This window comes from Mandrillus leucophaeus, unplaced genomic scaffold (assembly GCF_000951045.1).
Source record: "Mandrillus leucophaeus isolate KB7577 unplaced genomic scaffold, Mleu.le_1.0 Scaffold75, whole genome shotgun sequence".
Taxonomy (NCBI): domain Eukaryota; kingdom Metazoa; phylum Chordata; class Mammalia; order Primates; family Cercopithecidae; genus Mandrillus; species Mandrillus leucophaeus.
In genome coordinates, this window is record NW_012108141.1 from 4943886 (window position 1) to 4958933 (window position 15048).

The window sequence follows — 15048 nt, forward strand, 5'->3', positions numbered from 1 at the left end:
GGTCGGCCGCCACCAGGTCACCCTGGAAGAGTCGCTGGCCGAAGGTACGGGCGTCCGGGGAGGCTCGGACAGGCAGGTGAGGGAGGGTTGGGGTGTGGCGGCGGCTTCTCCGGGTCATCGCCCGCCGAACTGACTTTTATACCCCGTTGTTCCTCCGCTGCCGGGCCGGCGGGGACTCTTAAAAGAGTGACTCGGGCTTTCTCTCTTAAGCTGGCTTTTCTTGCCGCTGGCTGATCTGCCCGGTGCACAGTTCTCTCATACCTAGTTTAAATCATTTTCTGTGCTTTTTGACGCGAGAAAATAGATAGAAGACGTGCTAGGAAGTGGGTTGGTGTTGTGATTGGGCCAGTGACTCATTAGAGGGTCAGATCGAGCAGGATTGAAGCTCTGTTCTGCCAGCTGTGGCTCAGACGAGTGTCATGCGTTGGCCTCTTCATCTGAGCCTCCACCCGCGCTGCAGGGCATAGGACCCTGCAGCCCCTGGTGTCAAGCTCGGGTTTGCTGCAGCTCAGTCATATGTTGAAAAACAATGTATTTGTGTGCATGTGTGCGTGTTGGAGGTGATCCTTTGCTCTAAATTCAGTTAGTAGGTTGCACTGAGAAGCAGGTAAACTTGAAGCCCATTTGTGTTTGTTATTTAGAATCTTCTCTGTTGGACAAGGTGCTATTCATGCCCTCCCAGTATGTCTCTCTGATAGTAGTTTAAAAGGTGATATGAAAGCAGGTTAATTTTCGTTTGCGAAGTTTTGTGGTCGGTCCTTCATGACCTGGAACAGGTTATGACGGCAGGTAGAAGTCTACTTACAAAAAAAGTTTACTCCATTTTAAAAGAAAAACTTGGAATTTAGTTTTGTATTTCTGGCATAATTGCCTTGTAGAAAATACTTGCCCTGTGTGTTTCATGCTTCATTGGCCTTTGAGTTTTTAATTGCAAAATGACATTACAAAATAAACTCTTTAAAAGAAATACTTTTTGTTGATAAATGGCCCTTTTGAGTTCTATGGTTAAGATAAAAGAAATCGAAGAGTGGATTAAGTTCTCCGAGAGTTAGACGCTGATGTGGTTTGAAAACAGTAGACTGAGATTTTGCTTGTATTTTTGAAATGCTATAAACAACAGTAAATTAGCACAAGGGAAAAAACCTGAATATTTTTGTATAAAATATTTGAAAGAGAAAGAAATCGTGAATTATTGAGTTGTACACATTGTGTCGTGAACCATTGCTCAGAATAATGATCTTAGCCGAAACTTGGAGAGGTGGGAGAAGGAGGATCCTTAGTTTTTCAGAAGAATGAATATGTGGTGAGTGGTACTTATTAAAGATTTACTATACTATGAAGTTTTCTAGCTCTTTATTACACATGAATTTCAATTGTTAGTTTAGATTGTGTTGTAGGTTTTAAAAACACATGGCTATTAACTGAAATGCCATATTCTGTCTTTGAATAGTTTTAATAACTAATTGAAGTGTAGCTTGAGTAGTGTTACACTCACTTCATTCCACCAGATCCCAAAAGGGTGTTTTATTTAATAGAAAAAAAAATGTTGACATTTCACAAACTAGGTTTTGAATTTGTAACTGGTATCACTCACTACCCTAAGCATATCTTATCACTACCCTAAGCAAGCCATTTTCAATAGAAAATAATTTTGAAAAATAAAAAATAAAGATGAATTTCAAAAGGAGAGTTTGTTCAACCACAGCGAAGAATAAAAATTTATTTCAAGCGCTAATGTCACTGTTAGAGTGTTCCGCTGACTTTTGCCATAAATGTATCATTTCTTTTGAAAAATCAACAATCAAATGCTAGGAGGAAGCAAGGGTTGAAGAAGTCCTTTTGGAAGATGAAACTTCTCCATGCTACACCCCAGCTTTAATTTCCTGGAAGGGAGGCCAAGGCCTAGCTTTTCTTTCCTTGTATGTTTTTTCTGTCTCCATCACCCACACAACTGGAATTGTCTATGTATAATCAGTTTACTTTTTGATCTTGGCCGGTCTGTTCTTATTTCAGATGCTTAATATCCCCTCTCCCTTCCAAATAGTGCCACAATTTAGACAAGATGTTTAAGCACAAGTGTAGTTCGCATTTAAGTTTGATTAATCAATAATTGATAGATCTGCCTGATCATTAGATTGGGCCATGTGCTTGTGAAAATGCATTGAAATTTAAGAGTACTTGATTTGGGGAGAGGCATACCACTGAGTAGGAAAAGGGGTGGAAGCTAAGACAGACCAAAGCACAAACTTGGTAGGTTTTGCATTTTTTGCTTTGGCCCAAAGTTTTTTAAACAGAGTTGGGAAGACCTGGTAGATGCTGTGCCCTGAAGTGTTTTTGCCATGCTCCTGCAAACATTGGTAGCTTACTTATAATGACCTCTGCAGTGTCTTTTCAATAAATCAGTCCATCTCTCTTGTTATTTGTATATAATTAGTTACGTTCCAAAAGGTCACCGTGAAAACTGGATTAGCAAATACTGAAGCACTGCTCCTACTACAGTATTAGATTCCTGAAAACCTCTGGTCACAACATTTTTGTCAACTGATTAAGATACAACCTTGTTTTATGTGTGTTGCAGCCTAAAACGCACCTTATTTAATATATTTGGTTGATTTATTAACATTGAAATCATGGCCAACAGCTCTGTAACTCATGCCTCAATGAAGATTATCTAACATTTGTGTTTTCTCTGTAGTCTTTGCTCCTTGAACACTAGACAGCACTTTAGCACTATGTTTGGGGACTGTTTTCAACAGTGAAATCACCAATAGCAAGCACAAAAATGAGAAAAACATGGCACTAAATAGACCATGAAAAGAACACTTGTTTACAGTATGTAAGCTGAAGCAAGAATGTGCACGTCAGTAGACTCACATTTTTCACAATTGTGCATGTGTCTGCAGATGACAGTGGAAGTGCTATGAGTAATGATTTTGGGGGTACAAATGTTAGTGAGTAGATGAATTTGCAAATATAGTATCCCCAACTAATGAGGAGCAACCATTGTTATAGGTAGATATGTATATACACATTTTATGTCTATAATTTAAAAAGCATATTCTCAGGGGTAGGTTGTATGTTATAACTAAACTGTTAAAAAGTTTTCTCTCTGAAACATTATATATACTTTGCATCATAATATCTTTGTAGTCAAGCACATAAATGTCTGAAAATAGAACTTGCACCTTTTAGTTCCTCCTCAAGGTTTAAAGGACTGATAGCATAGTGAGGCAATTCATGTTTTTTTCCTCAAAAACTGTTTAGTTTAGGAGTCTTTGCTAAGCAGATCCCAACTTTGGTCTGTAGAAATGAGGGAGAGCCATATGTTGGTTTTAGCTTCAAACAGTGACAAATTGTCAGGCTCATATAATTAATTCAATGTAACCTTCCAGGTTTTTACTAAAACCTAGTATTGGCTTGTTGACCACAGGCATCACCTTTGCATAACAAGCCTTTGGTGCTAGTCTGAGGAATTTAGTACTAATTGATAATAAGTTGGTTTTTGAGTAGGGGTCACTGTTTTCTCTAAATGTCCTTGGTACAAAGTGGGCCTAAAATGGGGTGTTGAGACTGGGAGAGCAGAGATAACTTGTTGAGATAATGTAATCACGAGGTTATGGGGGCTGGATAGGAATGATAGTGTGAATATGGTGATGTGGGTAAGATTTACTGAGATGGGTGTTGGGGGTTATTGGCTTGGTAGTAATTGGAGGCCAGGAATTTACTACAGGGTTCTTTAAAAATAGCTCGGTATTTCTCTTAGAGTTAAATGCTTAGATAAGCAAAATATTAGCCAGTTCTCATTGTTAATTTTTCAGGAAGGTTGTACTATACATCTGATTTTGCACTGTAAATTAGTAGGGAAATGATGGATTTAAGCGTTATATCTCATTTGCAGAAACAATCTGTGGCTGCCCAGTAACTTCTAAGTTAACATTCCCAAGAGAAGACAGAGAGGATAGAAAGAAGGGGAGGATCAAATAAAAATATCAACAACTGTTAACTACTACACAACTTCGTTAAATGCCTTTTGTGTGCTAAGCACTGCTAGGTGCTACTTAACATAGTAGAGGACAATAGTGGAGGTATTCTTCTGGCCTATGAAACTTACAGATTAGTGTGGAAGATAAATGCTAAACAAGCAAACCAAAATCACCAAGTTACTATAGTTAAAATTTTTGATATGTGTTGTGAAGACAATGTGCAGGGTTTTATGAGACCATTCAGTTTGGGGGGTCAAGGAAGGCCTTTTTGATCTTTCAACAGAAACCTGAAGGATGAAAAAAGTTAGGTGAAAACAGAGGTGTGAGGTCGGGGTGACTTGAAGTATGTCATGAAGACTGAAGTCTCTATGCGAGGGAAGGAAGTTTCAGAAACTGAAATATGCTCAGAGCTGTGGACTACAGTGAATAAATCACATGTAAGAGAGATCCAAGGTGATGTTGGCAAGGTAACCAGGGTCCAGGGCTTAGTATACCATGCTGAGGAGTTTAGGTTTTATCTGAAATGCAACGGGAAGCTGTTGAAGGATTTGAATTGGGGCAGTGACATGCTCTGATTTGTATTTTTACAAGATCATGCTGATTGCTGTGTAGAGAGGTATACAAATTATAAGGTTAGAATGGTGACAGTGGAGATGAAGATGATAATGCTTAAATGGGAAGACCTTGTGGTGGTCATAGGAAGTGTTAGGAATGACTTGCTTATGTATCTCTCCGGTGAAAGTACCATTTGTGAACATAAGGAAGGAACAGATTTTTTATTTTATTTTTTTGAGGTGTTTGGAGGACAGCCTGTAGTTCTAGACATGTTTAGAGACGTGTTTGGATGAGATATCTGAGAGGAAGTATCAAATGGGAAGTTGGGTATGTGGTCTGGAACTCAGCAAAGGTGTTTGGGCTTAGAGATGGTACTTCTGATTGATTAGTGAGCCCCTGGCTGTTATTTAAAGCCCTGGGAGAGGATGGATGTAGGGAGAGTGTAGGAATGAGAAGGTGCTCATTGAAGGACTCCTCTAGTGTATCCGTCTCAGACATTAGTATTCATTGTAAACATTCAGAGGATTTGGTAAAACACAAAGTGCTGAGGACGGTCCTCAACTTTTGATTATGTCTGAGTGAGGCCCACTCTTTCAGTGATACAGATGCTCCTGGTTCAGGAACCATTTGTTGAGTACCACTGATTTAGAGCGGGCGAAGAAGACTAAGAAGAAGGTGCTAGAGAGGTATGAGGAATACCAGGACGCTCTGGTACCTGGAAACTTGAGAGTATTTCAAGAAGGGGAGGGAGTGAACAGTTGTGTTGCTGCAAAGTCATCTTACTTGATCACATTTTTTGACCTGGCATTCACAGTTATTCATGCTCACTTCTTATCTTTAAAAGCTTACCTGTAATTATTTGCTGGGTGAATACTCTTTGCGCCTGGCGCAATGTGCTCCACAATCTTGTACTTGCCTAGCACTCTGCCTTCGCCTTTGTAATCCCTGTTTCCTAAGTACTGGTTATGATCACTTCCTCCTTTCTGTAGACGCTTGTAACTATTTGCTTTTTCCCCTCTTGTCACATTTAACCTGTCTTGAGATGGAATTATGTAAGCACCCAGAAACACTAAGGTTGTTAACTACTGTTCCTCTGTCACCTCCACTACCAGATAGTAAAATTCTTAAGGCTAGACAGACTCTGTTTTAATTGATACTGTATCACACAAGTTGGCCATACTGTAAACATTCAGCTACTTCTCAAAGGAAATGATGTTTGACTTTTCTTTTTCTTTTTTCTTTTTAATCAGATGATGATCTTCAGTAGAATTTAAGGCCTAATTTGCAAATTGAAGAGCACCCATGGAGGGCTCTTTACTGGACCATCAGAGGTTTTGTACTTAGGCCAGAGGGCTCTGAACTTTCTAGTTTGGTGAAGACAAACAGCAGTTAAGGCAGTGTAGTTTCACTTAGCAACTTGAAACAGGAAAGGAAAAAAAAATAACTCAGATGCCCCCTTGTAGTTATCTTGCTTTATTGACGTTATATTTTTATTTATCCTACAAAGGTGACTGAGTTTTTGAAAAAGTATGTTACATGCTGTTGTGAAATTGTTTTACATTTTGTGGTTGATTTTGGCAGCTTTTTGTGGGTGCTGAGCTTTTTGAGTGTAGAAACAAGGTCTGTTCGCCTGTGCCTTCAGTTGTCCAGTAGTACTTACTCAGCACCTTTTTTTGTTGTTGTTTAATTAAGCTCTTAGAAAACATTGTTTCTTCTTCTGAAACAAGGGGTTAATATCTATTATGAAGATTAGAGAAGATAATGTGTGACAGTACCTAACAGTGCATTGACAAATCTTCTCATAAATATGAGTGAACTTTTAAGTTCAGATTTAGTTATAAGCTTTCAGTGAAATCTGATTTGGAAATTGTAGTGACTTGATTATATATTTGGTGTCACATTTATCCTGAATAAGTATCACATTTATGTTTGCAAAATATCTGAATAGTTTGTTAGATAATTATGTGTACCTCAGCCATATTGAATTTTCAAGTTTCAGTCAGCTGTATAAAATTTTGACTTATATAGTAGCATATGATTTTACAATAAAATGGAAATTATTTGCAACAAAGGACACTATATACAATATTATTAACAAATGGTTCTCTTTTGGGTTATGTTATTATTGTAGTGATAGCTCCTAGGATGTAATTTTGATTGTCCTTTGATGTATTTCCTCTAGAGGTAGCAGTTTTATTCAATGACAAGCTACTGACACTAAAACAATTCTAAATTTTCAGTGTTCCAAAAAAAATAGTGGAAATTTATAGTGCATTTATCTCCAGTAAAGGAGCTAAATTGTACAGAATGGGCATGATGGCTCACGCATGTAATCCCAGCACTTTGGGAGGCTGAGACAGGTAGATCACTTGAGGCCAGGAGTTCAAGACCAGCCTGGCCAACAGGGTGAAACCCTGTCTCTACTAAAAGTACAAATATTAGGCATAGTGGCATGTGCCTGTGATAACAGCTACTCAGGAGGCTGAGGCAGGAGAATCCCTTGAGCCTGGGTGGCAGAGGTTGCAGTGTGGTGAGATAGAGCCATTGTACTCCAGCCTGGGTGACAGAGCAAGACGCTGTCTCAAAAAAAAAAAAAAAAAAATATATATATATATATAAATAAAAGTGCTAAATTGTACAAACATGCTGAATATCTTTGCTTTTAGGCTGTAGTCAACTATTGTGGTTAATACTGACATTCTCATGCTGGGCAGATTGAAAAGGCTCTGTCTTTGATATTTTAAAAATAATGAAAATGAATTAATATTTGTTAGTATGTTTGATCATGGGGTGCACAGGAGGGAAACTTGGAAAGGTCCTTGATGATGTTAATGTTAGAGAACATACTAGAGAGTGAGATGGATGTCCTTATGTTGATCCTGAGTTTTCTATAGTGTTCTTTCTGATCTTGTATATTATCTTGGTTTTCTTTCACCATTTCCCTCCTATTTTTTTGTCAAAACTTGAAATAGTTTCATATACATCTATTAGAGCTCATTTGGTAGCTGTCAAAATGATTAAAGCCTTGACTTGGGGTTCCAAAATTAAGAGTCCTGAACTACCATTTCAAAGCTGCCACACTTTTCTAGTGGTCGGGTATAATATTTCATCTCCAAGGGATTGGGACTGTTTATTCCTTAGTTTTATCTTGCATGCATCTGGTGAACCATTCATCTACCCACAGCTTGCTATTTTTAGGAGACTAAGTTGGGAAGTTGAGTAGTTAATGACTGAGCTGTTTTAAATAGTTAGGCACTTAGTTAATTTGGAGATTCTTTGTCTATGTGTATCAGCTTTACAAATGAGGTCAGTCAGCACATGTCTGCTAACTGTTTCAAAAGTCTCTCTCTGCAGGAAAGTGGTTGTAAGGCCTTTTCTACAGAGAGACTTTGTTTTTGGTTTATCCTAGTCTTGTAGAATTGCAGTAACATTAGAGGCGTTTTGCAGTCAGTATTATTTAAAAATATAGAATGATTGTTGCTACTAGTTAGCCCATTTTAACATTTTTAATTATCTTTGAAATAGTGCCTTCTTGGACGCATCTGTCAGGGGGAAAATACCAGCTGGTAATCCTTGTTCTGCCTCTAACTTGCATTGTGACGTTTTGACTTCAGTTTCCTCAAGAAAAGAATGAAGTGGATAAAATGAGTTTGTAACATCCTTTTCCATTTTAGTGTTCTTGGATTCTGTCTATATAACTGATTTTTACTGCTGTTTTCGATAAGTGAGGAGCATGGGATAGGGAGGAATAGCAATGAACAATTTCAGGATTGAGACCGTAATGAAAGGATTGTTTGGTCGTTATACAATTTGAGTTCTTTGACAGACTTTACAATGGAATGGCAATTTATTTTTTAATCCTAAAGTATAAAATTATTTTTATTTTATTATTTTCAAGATGGAGTCTTGCTCTGTTGCCCAGGCTGGAGTGCAGTGGTTCAATCTTGGTTCACTGCAACCTCTGCCTCCTGGGTTCAAGCGATTCTCCTGCCTCAGCCTCCCAAGTAGCTGGGATTACAGGTTCTTGCCACCACACTTGGCTAATTTTTGTATTTTTAGTAGAGATGGGGTTTCACCATGTTGGCCAGGCTGGTCTCTAACTTCTGACCTCAGGTGATCTGCCTACCTTGGCTTCCCAAAGTGCTGGGATTACAGGTATGAGTCACTGTGCCCGGCCTAAAATTATTTTTTAATCATTGGAAAAAGGTCTTTTCAAAGAAGTTGCCTTACATGCTACTCCTTGAGATCTGGGTAGAAACTCAAATTAAATTGTGTGACATTTCAGAATACTATTTAGTTTCAGTGGGCATGCCACCTTAATTGCTTATTTTACTATCTTGATTGTGTTTTCTAAGAGACTCATGCACAATATATGTATTTTAGAGAGTATTAGAAAGTAACAAAACCTTTTTATTCAAAAAGAATATATGAGGAGGAGGTGTGACAGTACTTTCTCTGATTAAGTTTACAGATAGAAAGTTTACCCATGATATGTGTGGGAAATTGGGTACTTTTTGTTTCCAATGCTGTCAGCCCTAATTTGGGTCCTTAATACATCTCATTTAGAGAATTATATTAGCATTTGGACTGTTCTTTCAGACTCTTTCCTTGCCAAACCAGTTCTTGTATTCCTTCCAGCTTATTCTTCCTAAAATGGACTTATGCTCATGTCACTCTCTTATTTGCCTAACCAAATAAAGTACAAACTGATTACTCTAGGATTCAGGACCCTCTGCAGTGTGACCTCCAACCCACCTCTCTAGCCTTAATCTCTCACTCTTACTCCCTATGTATATTACACTCTTATGCTTGATATTTTCTGCACTTCTCTCCAGCTTTCTGCTATCGTCTGAATGTTTGTGACTCCTCCCCCAATTCATATGTTGAAATCCCGACCCCCTAGGTGATGATATTTAGTGATGGGGCCCTTGGGAATTGATTAGGTCATGAGAGCCCTCATGAATGGAATTAATGCCCTTATAAAAGACGTCCCAGAGAGATCCCTTATCCCTTCCACTATATGAGGGTAGAGTTAGAAGGTGGCCATCTGTGAGGAAACAAGCCCTTACCAGACACTGAATTTGCCAGCACCTTGGTCTTGGATTTCCAGTCTCCATAACAGTAAGACATTCTATTGCTTATAAGCCACCCAATTTGTGCCTCTGTGTGTGTGTGTGTGTGTGTGTATATGTGTGTGTGTTTTGAGATAAGGTTGTGTTGGCTAGGCTGGAGTGCAGTGGTGTGATCATAGCTCACTGCAGCCTTGAGCTACTGGCCTCAAGCAGTCCTCTTGCCTCAGCCTCCCAGATAGTTGGGACAATAGGCATGTGCCACCTTGCCACACTTTCCCATTTCTGTTTTTTAGCTTATGTTGTTATGTTTGCCCAGAATGCAAATACTGGCCTCCACCATTCTGTTAAAAATTGGGTCTTGTAGGATATATTTAAAATAGTTACTTTTTTGCAATCTTTATTTTTTCCTGAAACCCTATCTACAACAAAATAAGTGTAATTATGCCTTCCCTTGCTCTGCTTAGCAACTGTTACTCATATAGCACTTATCTTAAATAGCTTTGTTCAATGCTAATAAAATGTGTAGTTTTCTCTACTTTGAAATTTAATTCTTTTAAAGCTTATCTTGTATTCATTCTTTTTTCCCCCTCATTATTTTTAAAATATTTGGTAGAGATGGGATCTTGTTTTGTTATCCAGGCTGGGTTTGAACTCCTGGCCTAAAATGGTCCTCTTGGTTTGGCCTCCCAAAGTGCTGGGATTACAGGTGTGAGGCAGCATGCTTGGCCTTGTATTCATCTTTTATCTCTTGCAGTGCTGTATTCGTGATAGTATTCAGTACCTCTGTAAGAGGTTGAGTTTCGGTTTTGAAAAGTAATCAGAGGGCTTGCTGCAAATTACCATGAAACAATTGGATAGCAGCCATACTTGACATGTCAAACTGTTCAGTTGATGTTTAGGAGAAGGCTGACCCTGTTTCTGAAGTTCTGTCCATTTTAAAGTAAGAAGATAGAGATATTTGGTAATAATGTAGTTCTAACCTTAAATAGATGGATGAAAAAATACTACCAGATTTATTTTTGGACTCCTAGCCTGTTTTATTTCTGTTATGGTGACATGTATAGTACATCTTTGTTTTGTGGGTACTGCATTGCTTGTATTAGATGTGACGCAAAATGTTCTAGCCTGAGTTCCCTTGAGCCACTACCGTTAGACAGAATGGGAGCTGGGTAGGTCTAAAGTATGTGCTTTGGATAACTAATCTTAAGAAGAAACAGTTTTGGGGATGGTCAGTTGTGTATGGCTTTATCTTGAGTGGCAGGTAGTACCAAGGCTTAATGGGATGAATGGTGTCTAAGAGGATGAGGGGATTAGGAAAAAGAAGGGGATCTCATCTCCTTAAGGCTCCTGGGGAGGGAAACAAGTGAGCATTAACTTTGGGGATTCCTCTAACAGGACTGTATGATATTAAAGGTACTGATTTTCTAGGTAGAAAGACATGGAGTTTGCTTTTAGATTAGGAAATTTGTAAGCCTGGCCTAAAGGTCAGAAGGTAGCAAACCATCCTTGACTATTCTTTCATTTTCTGGAAGAGAGGGTTCCAGTACACTACTTCCCGTTGCCTAAATGTTATATTTACTTATTTTGCTTTGTGCTAGTTGGACCATTGTTAGGACTGCCTGGAACTTTTTACATAAGTATTCTCTTTTGAATGAGATTGTCAGTGGTGTGGTTAGGTTTTACTATTCTTTCTGAATCATAAAGATACTACTAATAAGTAATTTTTTTTTTTTTTTTCTGAATCTTGTCAGGACTATTTTTCTAGGGAGTGGAATTATGCATCACTGGCAATTACCCACTTTTTCATTCTCTTGCCTGCATCACAGACTCTCTTCCATTGAATGTTAATGGCCTATGTTTTTACACAGATATAGAAAAAAAAGTTGCTACCGACTCATGATCAGTAGGACATGTATTCTGAATTATTTCTTCAGAGGTTGGGTGTATATATGCTCAGCTGTGCATAGGCTTTTTATGGTGTCTTCCATGATCACTAACAGGAGTATGTAAGATAGTTAACTGTTACGTGCAGTAATGTGGATCTAAGGATTTTTTTTTTTTTTGTCTACCTAATAGGCCTAAATTGAAATTGGAATAGATCCTTAGTTTCATTAGCACAGTATTATAGTTAACTCATCTAGACAGCTCAGTTTAAATCCTAGTGAATAGTTAACTGGATTGCTAAATCTTTGGTAAATTTTCATCTTTTAGCAAAATGTTGTTTGTACAACCCAAAGGAGAAATTCTAAGGACGTCAACCCAAATTGGTACTTGTTTTTATTTTTAAACAAGTGAAGGTAGCTGTTAAGGATTTTATAGTTTTTCACCTTAGTGCAGTGGGAACTTCAGAAATATTGCAAACTCATGAGTTTTATTTTTTAAAATATGTGTTTGTGTATGGTATTTTTTGCTTATCCATAGGAAATGTTGGAAGTGCATTTGTAAGGGCTGTATGAATCCATAGTGTTCAAGGTTGGATGTAACTAATGCCCATAAATTTCTAACTTGGGAAACCCTTATATACAGATTCAAAGTTCAGATTTGTTATCATCTTAGAATAGTGGCTGTTTTTTTTTTTTATTTTTTAAAAAATACACTAAAGGTATTTCAAAAAGTTGTGGTGGGCCATTATGGATAGTATAAGGTCAATTCCACGATTTTTGTTTTCTTTTTTTCTTTTGCTTTGGAAGACGAAATAATAGGGAACGATGTGTAAGAACCTGAATTAAAAATAGGACGTTCTCGGAGCCTCTTTCGGAAAATATCCTAAGTATTATATTAACCGCAGTTGGTATTGTTGGACTCATAGTCTTTCTTTGAAAATACTAGTGCTTCATTAAATTTCCCATAATTGTAGTGATTGTCCAAATTTAGTTCCCTCATTTAACAATGAGAAAAGGGAGTAATGAATGAACCCAAAGTCACATTATTAGTGTTGATTGTGGAGAGTAGAACTTAGTTCTTGTGACCCGCACTCTTTCTAGTAGTTATGGCGTCTTTCTTTTTTTCATTTTTTTCCTTATGCCTAAGTACTTTTACTTATGGCCTCTTTAATTAGCTCCTATGCTGTATAGGCATTGGCCTGTAGCTATAGGTATAGTTCCTGTATTTATGGGCATTGTCTTTTGATTGGGGTGGGTACTTGGAACTGGCTTAAGGGACCTGGGGACTTTTAATAGTCTGAAGGCAGCTGCAGTATTCCCGGGTGCATGAGGAGTATGAGGTGGAAGAAGTATTCTCAAACATTTTTGCTTGAGTTTCTAAGTTAAAACTTTTCTGCTTTGTATTTTCCTAAGGCAATCAAACCATGTGCTGCAGTTATTTGAGCTAAGATGTCACGATTAATTTTAAAAGTTTAAATTCCAACTTCTCCCAGGGTAGTCTGTTCTCTCAGTCTAGAGAGGACAAGTCATAAATGAAATAATATATTTGTGAACTGTAAAGTATGTAGCTTAAAGGTGCAATACTTTAGCTTCTTCAGTTGAATTTAGCATAGCAACACGGAGGACCTCCGGTAAGGAGGAGGGTAAAAGAGGAAGAGATATAGCTAAGTTCTTATCCTCCACTTTTCTTCTGTTCCTAGTTCAATGTTATCACGTGTGGAATCTGAAGTGCTGTAATATCAGATCCCTATTTGCATTTTACCTAGTAAATTTGTGTAGTGTTCGAAGTAAAAAGAAAACAAGGTTCTTTTAAGTTTTTGTTTATTAGATGACAGCAAAAATGCTTTAGACTTAAACTTGGAATACAAAACATCTGAATCTTTACAGTGATATAAATTCCTATGATATTATAAAACAGTTTCCTTAAAAATGACACGGCATTACTTTTATGGTACATTTGGCATGTTTTTATACACAGGCAAGTAAAAAGTTAAAATAGAATGGTGCTTGATTTATGATTTTAAAACATTAAAGGATAACCTTTCTAAACTAAACTTATTTGGAAATGGCATTATTGTTTAGGTATAAAACTCAAAAGAATATTGAAAAGCATCTAGGATGTATAAGAAATATTTGTAGAGTAGTAATTACAAAATAAATAAAGCTTAATAGTTTCTTACATCTCAGTAATAATGAATTAGAAAATAAATTACATTCGTAATAGCAAAAGTATATATATCATCTAAGAGCTAAACTCATGAGAAATGTGCAGAACCTCTGTGAAAAAAATTATAATATTGTTTAGAAGAACATAAAATAAAACTTGTCTAAATGGAGAGCTATTTCATGTTACCAGCTAAGAAGACTCAATATTGTCAATATGTTATATCTTCCTAAATAAACTCAGTACAAAAAATAAAAAAAGGTAATATTTCTAATATATTTCAAACTATGGAAGTATCACCATCATTATCAAGCAGCATTCATCTAGTGTCTATATGTTTTTCTGAGTAAAATGAGCTTTTTCGTAAGTCAAAATGTAGAGCCTGGCGTGGTGGCCTACACCTCAGGAGGCCGAGGTGGAGTTCGAGACCGCAGTGAGCTGTGATTGTGCCACTGCACTCCGTCTTGGGTGACAGAGTGAGACCTTGTGTCTAAATAACAACAACAACAACAACAATAATAATAATAATAATAAATTTTAAAAAATGTAACCCATTCCCCCCTCCCAGCTGGCTCTAATATTTGTCTCTCCTTCCCACTTTAGCTAGAGGCTGAGCCCCTGGTCATCTTTTCTCCCCCATTTTTTTCCATCAGTTATCTGATTTTTCTCTTACTGTTACTTGTTCCTTAATATTTTTTATACCTGTTATGGTATACCAGTTTATACCCTGAACAGTTTATATCCTGTTCAGCTTTTAAGCCTGTTTAATTTCGAAAGACAAAACAAACAAAAATAAAACTTTTGTGGTCTTTCCTACTCTTTCCTTCCTTCATTAATTGACCTTTCTGAAAAAATAGATTTTGGTAATGATTCTCAAAGTGCAGTGTGTGGACCCCAAGGGAAAGGATCCTCGAGACCCTTTGATAGAGGGTCTATCAGGTAAAAAATATGTTCATAATAATGCTAAGACATAATTACCGTTTACACTGTATTGGCATTCACACTGCAAGCACGTTAACACTAGTCAAGAGTAGTGAAAAGCATTTTATTACTCTTGGCCCTTGAGTACCTTTTCTTTTTTTTCAAAATATAAAATAAGATTCACCGTAATAACCATTTTTAAGTGTACAGTTCAGTGGCATTAAGTACATTCAAATTGTTGTGGATTCATCATCACTATTTCCAGAAAATTTTCATTTTAAACAAACTTCATACCCATCAAACACCAACTTTCCACTTCCCCTCTTCCTTTAGACCCTGATAACCGTGATTTACTTTCCATTTCTATGAATTTGACTATTCTAGGTATCTTATAGAAGTGGAGTCATAACATTATTTAGCATTTTATGTCTGGCTTATTTTACTTAAAAATGTCTTTAAGGTATCATCTG

At 37.3% G+C, this 15048-nt stretch overlaps 1 protein-coding gene across 1 annotated transcript in view; it reads left to right on the plus strand.

Moving 5' to 3' along the window:
• BMP2K (BMP2 inducible kinase) overlaps window positions 1-15048 on the plus strand; it is a 151788-nt gene that overhangs the window by 8173 nt on the left and 128567 nt on the right. The window contains exon 4 of the mRNA XM_011966241.1: window positions 2-44. Within this exon, the coding sequence (XP_011821631.1) occupies window positions 2-44 (43 nt within the window). The remainder of the gene's footprint in view (window position 1; window positions 45-15048) is intronic.